This window comes from Notamacropus eugenii, chromosome 7 (assembly GCF_028372415.1).
Source record: "Notamacropus eugenii isolate mMacEug1 chromosome 7, mMacEug1.pri_v2, whole genome shotgun sequence".
Lineage (NCBI taxonomy): Eukaryota > Metazoa > Chordata > Mammalia > Diprotodontia > Macropodidae > Notamacropus > Notamacropus eugenii.
The window spans coordinates 25,608,202-25,620,549 of NC_092878.1; the positions used below are offsets into that span (position 1 = coordinate 25,608,202).

The 12,348-nt window shown below is 39.0% G+C and overlaps 1 protein-coding gene across 1 annotated transcript; it reads right to left on the bottom strand.

The window, feature by feature from the left end:
• Nucleotides 1-2,512: 2,512 nt before the first annotated feature.
• GPR176 (G protein-coupled receptor 176) lies at nucleotides 2,513-11,754 on the bottom strand. Its single transcript, XM_072625134.1, has 3 exons — nucleotides 11,736-11,754; nucleotides 10,446-10,698; nucleotides 2,513-6,029 (listed from the first exon to the last, which is right to left on the bottom strand). Exons 1-3 carry the CDS (start codon nucleotides 11,752-11,754, stop codon nucleotides 4,907-4,909), a joined length of 1,395 nt encoding a protein of 464 aa, XP_072481235.1. The 3' UTR covers nucleotides 2,513-4,906.
• Between the last annotated feature and the right edge of the window lie 594 nt (nucleotides 11,755-12,348).

The window sequence follows — 12,348 nt, forward strand, 5'->3', positions numbered from 1 at the left end:
TACCAGTTGTATGATCTTGGGAAACTCACTTAATCATGGTCAGCCTCACTTTCCTAAACTGCAAAATGGGGGTGATAATAGCACTGCCCTCCCAGGGTTATTGTGACAACCAAATGATCTAACATTTGTAAAGTACCTAGTGCATTTGTTGTTGTCTAGTCTGATTCTTTGTGACTCCTTTTGGGGGTTTTCTTGGCAGAGACACAAGTGATTTGTCATTCCCTTCTCCAACTCATTTACAGATAAGGAAACTGAGGCAAACAGGATTAACTGAAGTGACTGAGGCCAAATTTGAGCCCAGGTCTTTCTGGCTCTGGGTCCAGCACTCTATCCACTGTGCCACATAATTGCATTCATAAAAGCTTGTTTCTTTCCTTCTTTTCTTTCTTTCCTGCCCTGGATCTTAGTACAGATTTAAATTCCAGCTTTAGTCTCATATATTCTGATCATTTGCCTTTAGTTCACATGTATTCTGGCTGTAGAAATCTACTGAGAACACAGCAGATTAGTTCTTGTAAAAGATCGATAGATGTTTGGGACAAATCCCCTTAGTACAGAGTCATTTACAATGCACACTAATGCTCAATGTGGTTTGATTCATATTTTCCTTCCACCAAGATGCGGCTCAGAAATCTCAGAGAGTTTTGGTTCTGATGTTGAGCTGTTGGTGTTGCAGGGGACATTTACACACTCCGGATCAGCAAGGGCTGAAAGTAGAGGACAAGCATCACCTCTCCTTGCCAGCTAATTCCAGATTTCAATTTGATCTGCAGTTGTCAATTAAACACACAAATAATTAGCCCGCTATTTTCTTTTCCCAGGAGTCTATTGTAAACCTTTATCTTTGAACTAAGAAATCAATGTACTCTACTGAACTGTGATTTTATTATCATACTAAGCGTGCTTAGGATTTGGTAAAGAGGCTTTCCAACAATACAGGATTAGTGGACTTATCTCCAGATTGGACTTTTAAGATTCCTCCAGTCAAACCTCATCTCATTTTACAGATTCAATTCATTTCAACATTTATTTCCAACCATACTTGCATGTAGTAGGCACTGAGCTGTCATTGAGATGTAAAGACAAAAACCAAGACTGTCTTTGCCCTCAAGGAGGTCACAATATCTTGGATAAAATAATATGTGCATAGTTAAGTAGATAAAAAGTAAATTTGGTAGAGCTATAGAAAGGCTTCATGTAGGAGGTGGTCTGTCAGCTGATCATTGAAAGGACCAGGAATTCCAAGAAGGAGAGCTTTCTAGATCTGATACCCAATCTACCATAAAAACACAGAGATTAGATATTTAACGTCATGTATGGGGATTGATAGAAGTTGTTCCATTTGACCAAAATGCAGCAATTGTGAAGGGAAGTAATGGCAATTCTAGAAAGATAAGTTGAAGTCAGATTGTGAAGGGTTTTCAATACCAATCAGAAGAGTTGGTGTTTTATCCAAGAACCTGTTGTCTTAATCCAGTCAAGAGGTAACCTGGCCATGTGACTGGAGAAGGAAATTGAAGCCAGGAAAGTGAAATGATCTGTGGGAGTTTGCACCAGGGAGTTAAAATCAGTATTCACATGTAGATCTTCTCATTCTAATTCCCACACTCTTTCCATTACATCACACAGTGTCCCTTTGTACACAGAAAGCTGGAACGGATATGGTAATTTCAGTTTTCTCCCTCTACCAATGGTATGGAGTGGAAACCCTACCAAGAGATAGTAATAGAAAGTACAAAAAATGATGTTTATTAGTGTTCTCTGGTTGTGTAGGTTTAAAAGAAATTGTGACTCGTTGTGACTAAAGAACAGAGCTTTCGTCATTCAAATATTCTAAGTAAGAGTTACATTTGTATCTATTTGGTGATTGACATCACATTGTAGAATTGTGAATTGTTCAAGGGTCATATTATCATAGTAATCACTATTATACTGGCAAAACCAAGAAGTGCTACTTCATAGAAATATTTGGCTTTCAGCATGTTAAATAACACTAGCTTTTTACAGTTATATTCAGAGCAGTGACTATACCTGAGGTCTACAAGGTTTTTTTTTTATTAATAACTATATTTTAATATAATTGGCTTCCTTTGTGATCCTCTGTATTTTATTTTATGCATTTAAAAACAATATTTGGAAAAAGAGTCCACCTGTAAGTTCCACCAGAATGAAAAATGGTTCTATTACAAAAAAATTAAGAAAAGGTTAAGAATATCTAATATAAAGGAAGAGTGAAAGGTCCCTCCCACCCCTGCCCCACTTTCCTTTCCTTTGCCCAGTGCCCCATCCAATAAAGTCAAATATGGAACAATTCTTGCCCACCTTTAGAGCATTTATTAGAAGAGTCTCTAAGTGTTGACTTTTGGATATTTTCTTTATAATTCTCTATGTTAAGAAATACCACAAGAAAATTCTACTGTAATATTGGATAAATGATTATAGAAAATTATAACTCCACCAGTGACACCAGTCAATAAGTGAGAAAAAACAAAATAGAAGAAACGCATACAACTTTTCTTAACTTTACAAATTGCTTTTTACATTTTTATTAAAATGTTAGTCTTTAAGTCATAGAAATTCACTCTGCATTGATCTGTCAGAAGCCATCGATCTGCTTCAGACATATCTAAGAAATATGCCCACCATGAACTGCCTCAGCAGAATTTATAATATACCTATTTTTTTTCAAAACAACACAGAAATGTTCACATTTGACAAAATTATGTAAACTAGGCAAAACTTCCCACTTGATTTTTGTTTTAAATAAAAGTTACAATGACTTTGCATGTTTTTGAAGCCTACACTGTAAGGAACACATTAAATACACTGGCAAGAAGCTATGATGTTAGGTCTGTCATGCAGAGGAAGTAGCAGTACAAACCTCGAGAGTGTATGTAACAGTCACTATTTGTGCTTTAGGTCAATCACACTATAGATGACACACAAATGAGGAGAGGTAACAAGTGGGTTATTTGCAATAAAAACATAGGTTTTTATCCCCCACGGTAAAGGACAATGGTTTTGCAAATGTAATACCTTGTAGCTTACACTCAAGATACATATGACAACACACTTTAAGAAAGGAAAGGTGGGAGGGTACCCAAGGATGGCCCGAGTCCCCTCCGAAGGGCAGAAAGGTTTCTCGAACCAAAAAAAGGAAAGGCAGAAGGACCCAATGCATTTAGAATCTAGGCACAGGGTGTGGAAGGAGGGAGATTTATTTGATACTCCTATGAGCATCAATGAGAGCAAACCACTTTCTTTACCCTCACAAGAACCTCGTGCCTTGGGTGGTAGGGCTTTAGTTACCTGAAATACCTCTTTCTTTTTTAAATATGGATTTGAACTTGTTGGTTCAAGTCAATAGAAGAGGTCCTATCCCTCTTCCAGGAACCACCTTGAGTCTTACACCAATAATTCATCTGAGAAGCAAACCTTAGAATTGTGTTTATTGGATATTTCAGCTTCTCATTCATTTCAGATTGATTTCCCGGAATATCAAGTTTACATAAAGTTGGGTAGAAATTGTCATATAATTTCAAGAGGAAATGTGTTCTATGCAAAACAAATTAAAAGATAACCCATTTATATCTCTTTAATGCACTTTTACTCCTACTGGTCTTCATTTGGCACCTACAGTGTCCTGGACACTTTTCTTCTCATTCTCTTGGTTCCTAGCTCTGGGTTTCTTTTATGTCCCTCTCAGTGACTGGTAGGGCAGTTAGGTAGACCAGTGGATAGAGTGCTAGGCCTGGAGTCAGGAAGACCTGAGTTCAAATCTGACCTCAGATACTTACTAGTTGTGTGTCCCTGGATAAGTCACTTAACCTTGTTTGCCTCAGTTTCCTCATCTGTAAAATGAGCTGGACAAAGAAATGGAAAACTACTCTATGCCAAAAAAACCCCAATTGTGGTCATGAAGAATTGGACACAATTGAACATCAGACAAATAGTTACTGATAAAGACTAGACCTGTGATTAGTGTAGTAGAAGAAATTCTCAGTGAGGAAACTCCTCCTACTAAAGCAGGTTGGTAAGTTTTCTGCAACTTAGAGTTTTAGCAAGTGGCCAAGAGCACTGAAAGATTAAGTGATTTGCCCAAGAATTACTCAACTAATATGTGTCAATGGGAGGACTTGAACCCAGGTGCTCCTGGTTCTGAGACCAGATCTTTATTCCCACCCGCCTCTCTCAGTCATGGATTCTGTAATAAGATGTGGAGAGGGAAGAGGACACAGTATTTTGCAGCTACGTATATCCTCTCCAATATTTACTGCAACTTTGAGGATTGTTCTGTGAAGCTTAAGGGCTATGTGTTACTGGTTAACCTTTACAACCAGTGTGGTGGGTACTTTATTTTCCACATGTCTAAAACAGGGAGGGGATATCCCCTCCCTATATCACAGTGTAAGTAACAAGAAATCATGGTAATATGTCAGTGAGGATAGTTTAACCTCCTAGGAAGAAAAGGAGCTGTATAAGCATTTGTTTAAAACAAGTCTTAACAGTTTAAGTGATATTTAGGGACACAAGACATTTGGTCCTGTCTTTATGACCTATTATTTGCAGTTATCTTGGGTTTCCTTCAGACAGCTGTTGTTCTATGCCAGCTGAGTGATATGGTTCCTAACCTCCCAGATGCATATGAGAGACAGGATGAAAAGTCCTAGGGGAACGCAAGGAGGGTCAGGAAGAACTCCTGTAGTTTCCACAAAGTAGAATGTGGACTTTACAATTAACATTTGTAAAATAGAGACACATATAAAAAATAATACTTGGACTTCAATTTCCCTTTCCCATCTCTGTGTTTGGCACACACACACCATAAGAGACTGCAGTGCCGATCCATGGGATCGCACAGTGTGGCCAACCTCACAAAGGCTGAGCCTCAGGGCTCCAGCCCTTACTAAGAATCCACTTTTGGAAAGATGCTGACTTTATTGTTTCTGCTGATTTTCCTCTCCATCTTGCCTGGTTTAGTCAACTTGGTCTGGATCAGTTCCTCTGGAGTGTTTCCCAATGGAGGAAGCAACCGTTTCTTGCTGTTTCGGTTTTCTGAGAGCCACTGGGGAGGCAGCTCAAAGGGTCCAAAACCAAATTGTAGGGAATATTTTTCAGGGGCCACTTCAATCTCTGTAGGTATTGCCAGCACTCCATGACCTATAGAATCCACTGTACCAGGTGGTGCTGGCAGAGTGGCAAAGTGTAGCTCCTGTTCTACCTCCAGACTATCAGCAGGGATTTCCTTTACCTGATAGTCGGTGGAACTAGTGGACTTGATCTCATTATCCTCCTCATCCTCTGTGGACTTGAAGATCTGCTGCTGTCCAATGTGGAACATCTCCAGGAGCTGGCTTCCCGAGCGCACACTGGGTTCCAGGGTCCCATCAGGGACACCACTCCCTGAGCTAACCACATTGCGACGACTGTATCGGCGGTGAAGTTGAACCAAGGTTCCCACCAAGCACTTGCGGACAGATTTATTTACAGTCAAAAAGAGTACAGGATTGGCCAGGAGAGACACTTTTGGCAACCAGATGGCAGTGAGTAGCAGGAAGACTGATGTATCAGAGACATTGAGCACCACCCTGTAGACAACCAGGGTGGCATAGGGGACACTACATAAGATGAATATTGTCACCATAGATAACAACATGGCATGCAGCTCAGTCTCCCTCTGAGAGGCGTAAGGGATTGAGATGGTATTCTGTGGGGTCCGGAGAGCTGCAATGATGACCCTCTTCTTCTGACTGGCACTCAAGGCCCGGCGAATGAGAATCATGAAGAGGAAGACCATGGCCACAGGTACGATGACAGTAGTGATGTTGTAGATCAGGACGTACAACAGGTGGCCCAGGTTATAGTTCCAGACGTCTGTACAGGTAGACATGGCATAAATGTCAGCCACATTGGTCACAGCAAACACAGGAATGCTTGCCACCACAGCATGGGCCCAGATGTACATTACCAGTTCACGAGATTTGGCATCAGAGATTTTTCTCTCTAATGGGTATAGCACTGAGTAGTATCTGCAAGATATACAAGAAAAAAAAAGTTTTACAACAGAAAAAAATATTTTAAATTAGTTGATTACTAAATTACTAAAAGCAGGGTAGAGCTAGAACATGTGATAAAGAATATTGGGTTATTCTCTTTCCCTCATGCCAATAGAAGAGGCAGAAGCATCGTCTAAGGTACTAAGGCCTTTGCTACACAATTCTAGAAGTATTACTAGCCAAATACAGAAGCCTAAATGAGTGAGGAGACAGAATTCTACAGTCCTAATTATAGAATTTCAGGGCTGGAAAGAATTCTTTCATTATACAGATTAGGAAACTGAGGTTATATAATTTGTACAAAGTCAATCCCACAAGCTTGTCCTTGACACTTCTAAAACTCTTCCATGTGTTTTATTAGGATTAGTCAAAGAGAAGATTGAGAGAATGATAGGTGTCTTCAAGTATCTGAGGGGCTGTCCTGTGGAAGAGAGCCCCAGAAGGAGCAATAGGTGGAAAAGGTAACAAGGAAAATGTTGCCTTAAGGTCAAGAAAATCTGCTTAACAATTCTAACAATCCCAAAGTGGAATGGGATGCTTTGAGAGACAGCAGGCTCTTCCCCATCCCCACTGGAGTTTTTCAAGTAAAAGCTAAATGACCAGTCAACGGTTACATTTTAGTGGGATTTCTTTCTCAGGAATGGCTTGGATTACATGGCCACAGACTACATGGCCTTTTATCTCTAAATTCCAAGATTCCTATGTGAGCAGAACAATAGGAAAATAATTTCAATTTATTCAAAGACACGTAAAGCTCCATTGTCATAGGCATGAACAGCCCCCCAAAGCTTCCCTGTGATGTGAGAGGAGGCATTCTCCCTTGAAGATATATTTATTTTTCAATAAAAGATAATTTTCAGAATTTTAACTTAGAGACCTTGAATGTAAACTTATGATACTGTCTACTCCTGAAGATATCACAGCCACTAAAAGAAACATGCCTATGTTCAGACTCAAAGGACACTCCCACACAGTTACTTCTGTACTAAATATGATTAGCTTCAGAACGAATCTGGAAAGAGGCCAGAATGAAGGATGGACTCTGGTCGGGCACTTTCACAAAATCAATTCAGCAGGTTAAATCAGGGCCAACTCAATAGTTGCCTTTATAATGTTGGTCAATCAATATCCCTAACAGTAATTAAGTGATTTTTAACCACCAATGAAATCAGATTTATACCCAAATCAGACTGGAGAGAAGCTGGGAGGATGGTAGTTTATCATTTCAAATGAAGAAAAAATGCTCATGATAATTAAAGCTATAGAAATCTGTAACCCCCTTAGTATACTCTAGGGTCACCACCTGTTGGAGTTTCATACAAATGCTTGGGGAATTATGGGATTCTTCACATCACTGAACAATTTCTGTCTAAAAGCTAGAGTCCCATATAGTCAGAGATCACATAGGGATAATAGATTTAAAGCTAGAAGGCAATTTCAAGGTCATCTGATCCTACTCCTCCACTTACCAGTTCTAAATTTGTAATCATACCCCAACCCCTTTTATGGATGCAGAATGGATAGGTCATTAGATTTGAAGTCAGGAAAACGTGTTCAAATCTCACCTCAGACACTATGTCTGAGTTGTGTGACCCTGGACAATTCACTTAACCTCTGACTCAGTTTTATTAACTGTAAAATAGGAATGATCATAATAGCACCTACCTCCCAGGATTGTTTGGAGGATCTGTACAGTGCTTAGCACAGTGCCTGGCACATACTGGGTAACTAATAAATTGTTGCTTGCTTTCCTCCCTTCCATGTAAAATGGTAGCAATAATAATAAAAATCAAGTTTTCTACTTTAAAAATAGGGGTGTGTGTGTGTGTGTGTGTGTGTGTGTGTGTGTGTGTGTGTATTCTTGTTTAGATTCAAGGGGCAGTCCTGGCCCCAGTAAAAAACATCTACTCCTGCTCTGTTTGAAATAATTTTTCAATATTCCAATAGATCTGTAATTTTCCTGATGTGGACACTACCTCCAATGGAGGAATCCATTCATGCCTTTTTATACTATATAATTCCAGTCCATGTCCTCCAATAAAATCCTCTCCAGAGGTTTCAGCCAAACATGCTAGGGAACCATCTTTTAGGCCTCATGATAATATATGAATACTAAAACAGTCAGCTATTATTCCTAGCTTTTACTTTATGACTGGCCCACCTCTCACTCCAAACATGTATATGCAAAATTATGTTTGTATGTATATATGTGTGCTTGAGGATATTTTTAAAATTATTTTTAATGCAATTCTTCCCTGGCCATTATGCCATAGCCTATTTGTGCTCACTACGAATCCCCCTCATGCCTTTTAGGTGGCTACTCATTTGATTTCTTAGATGTTGTGGTATCATGATTCTCAACCATATAGCACCATCAAAATAACATTGGTGTTAAAAAGGTAGGTTTTTGTTTCAAGAAGAAAGTTGAGGTCACTGAAAGTATTATACAATTTGTTAGATATAATCCAACCTGTTTTCTTCCTCCTATTCATTTTTCAATACTATTTGTGGTCTAAAGTATCTGTTCAAGATATATGTGCTGATGGACCATACATCTACAGATTCTGCATCTGATCTCATATCATGGTACATAGTATAGGCATTTCTCATCCACTTTATTTTTCCTTTGTGAGTATTTAGGCTAACTTCCTTTAAGTTGTTTTTAGAAATTACAGATCTGTTCTTACTTTTCATCAGTTTGTCATCCTTCTCCTAACAGGAGCCTTAAATGCTCTCAGAGTGATATGGCTTAGTTGGGTCTCATGCTAAACTGTTTCAAAACTAATTTTTTCCTCTCCCACTGCTCTTGATTTTGAGATCATACTACTTATAATCTCTCCCTATCCTCTTCTGTAACATTATAAAAATTGATTTCTATCCTAAACTTGTGTTGCTTGACTGTCATATAACTCCTCTTGGCATTTGCTGGTTGAATTAGTTTCTAAGTTTTTATTTTTAGCCTCCACATTGTTTTATATCAGTTAAATTTATGTAGTAAATTATATGAGTTTGTTCCTTTATCCAGCTTTCATTGGGAGGGTACATCTATATCCAGTTTAAATAGATCAGGTTGGAGCTATTTTAATTGCAAACTCTATCTTCTTATGGGTTTTGTTCCTCCTAATTCTCTTTTACACTCTGGAAGTCCTTTATTAGCAGAAACTGTTTCATCAGCAAACAATTCTAAAAGTCATTAACCTGGGCCAAGTTTAGTTGTTACATGGCCTGAATCCTTCAAACATTCCATGATATTCATGAAAATGGCAACATCAAGAGTCTTGAGCTCCCAACAATATGGAATGTCACCCCATCTCTTCAGTAAAATAAGCTGTGGGTGATTCGACACAGTTGTAGACAACTTCTGACGAAGCTTTTGGTTAACATGAAGCCACACATATAATCTGGCCGAGACAGCCCCCATTTATCAAGCACTGGAGGCTTGTGAATCTTATTATATGTTATCTTGTTAAAACCCCCAAACAATCTTATGAGGAAGGTACCATCATTATCTCCATTTTGTACAGAAGGAAATAGATTCACATCCACTTATAACCATATTCCAGGTTCCCCCAAAAGTTCTTTCTAACAGATTTAAAGCAGATTAATGAAAGGAAAAAAATATTTAAGTAACAGTCCTTAGCACAGTACACGGCCCATAGTAGGCACTTAATAAATTTTTGTTGACTGACTGACTGAAAGTATAGCAAGCTAAAGGAAACAGAGAATTCTCCTTCTCTCACAGGGGTACACTTCCACAGACTCCTCTAGAAATACCACCTCCCAACACAGCTCGTGAATGTTAGACAACGGACTTAAACCCATGACTCGTGATTCCTAGTCCAGTCCTCTTTCTAATCTACCCCTTCTAATTCTGCAAAAGCAAAGGAAAGGGGAAAGGGAGAAACATCCACATTATATAACCTTGAAAAAGAGGTAATTTAAAGGAAACTAGACTCATTTAACCAGGCCCTACTAAATGTGGGGTCATTTCTTGTCATCATGGGAAATGTTTTCATATCTGCAGTAAATCAACCTATTTGCACAATTATAAAGTCAGACGAACAACTAATTACACGCAACAATACAAATGCCACTGTTTCCCACTAAGTTGCTACTCTTACACATCCTGACACAGTATTCATTACTTCATGTTAATAACGTAATGCACTCAAGTCTCTTCTGCGTGCGTATGTGTTTTTCTGTTGCTTAACAACAGAAAAAGAGAGATCGTGCTGCAGCAACTGTTTCAGAAGCTCAGTATTCCTGACAGGTTGAAAAACACTTTGGGTAACACTTACAATCATACTTCGTCTTGGGCTGCTGATTTTTTTCTTTAATAACTAAAAAAGCCAATAAATGAGAGGAAGGCTGTGATCAATATGATCTTACCTGTCCAAAGCAATGACGGGAAAGCTGAGGATAGTTACAGAACAAAATACTTTGTGTAAGAACTTCACCACCTTGCAGAAGAACATGGTGTAACTCCACCAGCAGCAGTGGGCACTAGCACTGAGGACGATGTCAAAAGGCACACACACCAGACTCGCACAGATCCCCGAGCAGGCCAGGTTTTTAATGAACCTGTTGGTGACAGATTTGAACACAGTTGTGCGGCAGGTCGACCACAACACCATGAAGTTTCCTGGCCAGATATCAAAAACATAAAACAATTAAATAAAGAAGACATAGGTTAAAAAATCCCCAAGGACTCAAATTTATATTTGTGGTTGGGTTTAAGAGACACTGTTTAAATATCTATGCTAATTATATTTATGTAAAGTTAAGTGGTACATAGAGTGCTGCGCCTGGAGTCAGGAAGATTCATCAAATCAAACTTTAAACACTTACTAGCTATGTGACCCTATGCAAGTCACTTGACCTCGTTTGCCTCAGTTTCCTCATCTGTAAATGAGCTGTAAATGGCAAACCACTCCAGTAACTTTGCCAAGAAAACCCCAAATGGGGTCACAAAGAGTCAGACATGACTCAAATGACTGAACAACAATCTGACACATCCTCTCTATGAGTCAGATGTACCTAGGTCTCTAAGTAACGAAGATTATAAATTATGGAGAAGATGATAACCTTTACTGGCAAAGGAGCTTCTTTATCCTGGAATTCCCTATACCAATGAAATCACAGGTCCAGTCCCAGTCCCAAAAATAGACTACTAAGGTACCATGAAGTATCTGATTTAACCTTCACAACAAATCTTTGAGGTTCCACTCTTATCCTCATTTTCCAGATAAGGAAACAAAGGTTCAGAGAGGTTAAATTACTTATCCAGGGTCACACAGATAGGCAGTATTTAAGGGCAAGATTCAAAGACAGTCCAAGTCTAATACTTCCAGGTTCATAGATCTGGAGTGGGAAGGGACCTAAAAAGTCATCATATCCAACTGCTCCCTTTTACAGAAGAGAAAACTGAAGTGGCAGTGGATACAGAATCAGACCTGAAGTTCAAATTCCAGTTCAGACATTTACTAGCTGTATTATCCTGGGCAAGTGATTTAACCCTGCTTGTCTCAGTTTTCTCATCTGTCAAATGAACTGAAGGAGGAAATGGCAAACCATTCCAGTATCTTTGCCAAGAAAACTCCAGATGGTGGCATGAAGAGTCAGACACAACTGAAATGACTGAATGACAAAAACAACAAACCTGAAGTTCAGGGAGGTTACCTGACTTGCTCAGGGCCATACAAGATAAAAATCTGAACCCAGTTTTAATGCAAATTTCAGCCCAGGCTCTGACCTAAGAAGCTGTACTTTCTATCACTCTATATTGTCTCCCACTATAAATGGCTGCTGTGTAAATGCTGACACAATAAATTTTCTTGGTCTGAAATAAGATGATAAGATCACAGATTCAGAGCTAGAAGCCACCTCATAGCCTTTCTAGTCCAAACCCTCCATTTTACAGATAAGAACACTGAGATCCAAATAACCAGTCACACATTTTAAGAGAGCATTTTAACCTCAGGTAAGAAGAAAGTAGGACATCAAGTTATTGCAAGGTTTTGGCAATTTATTACCCATGATGAAGCACCAAAATCAACAGGCAGCTCAATTATCCCATTATGACCTACTTTCTGCTGCAAAGGGTGAAATACGCACCAGCAAGTCTTTTTGCATATGTAGGTCAGTTACTTGAAGGAAATATATTCTTTTTCTAACTTTGTATAGGTTTGATATGCTGACTCAGAGAGATCAGCTAAGCAATTTGCAAGGCAATTCAGTCCAAGAGGTGTTTGCTTTAATACCTATTCTGGTTCTTCAGGCCTTTTCAAACATC

What these genes read in the sequence shown, in the direction of transcription:
- GPR176 (XM_072625134.1), bottom strand. An exon ending in CCCGTCATTGCTTTGGACAG is followed by an intron (nt 6,030 to 10,445) that starts GTAAGATCATAT and finishes TATATCTTGCAG; the next exon opens with ATACTACTCAGTGCTATACC.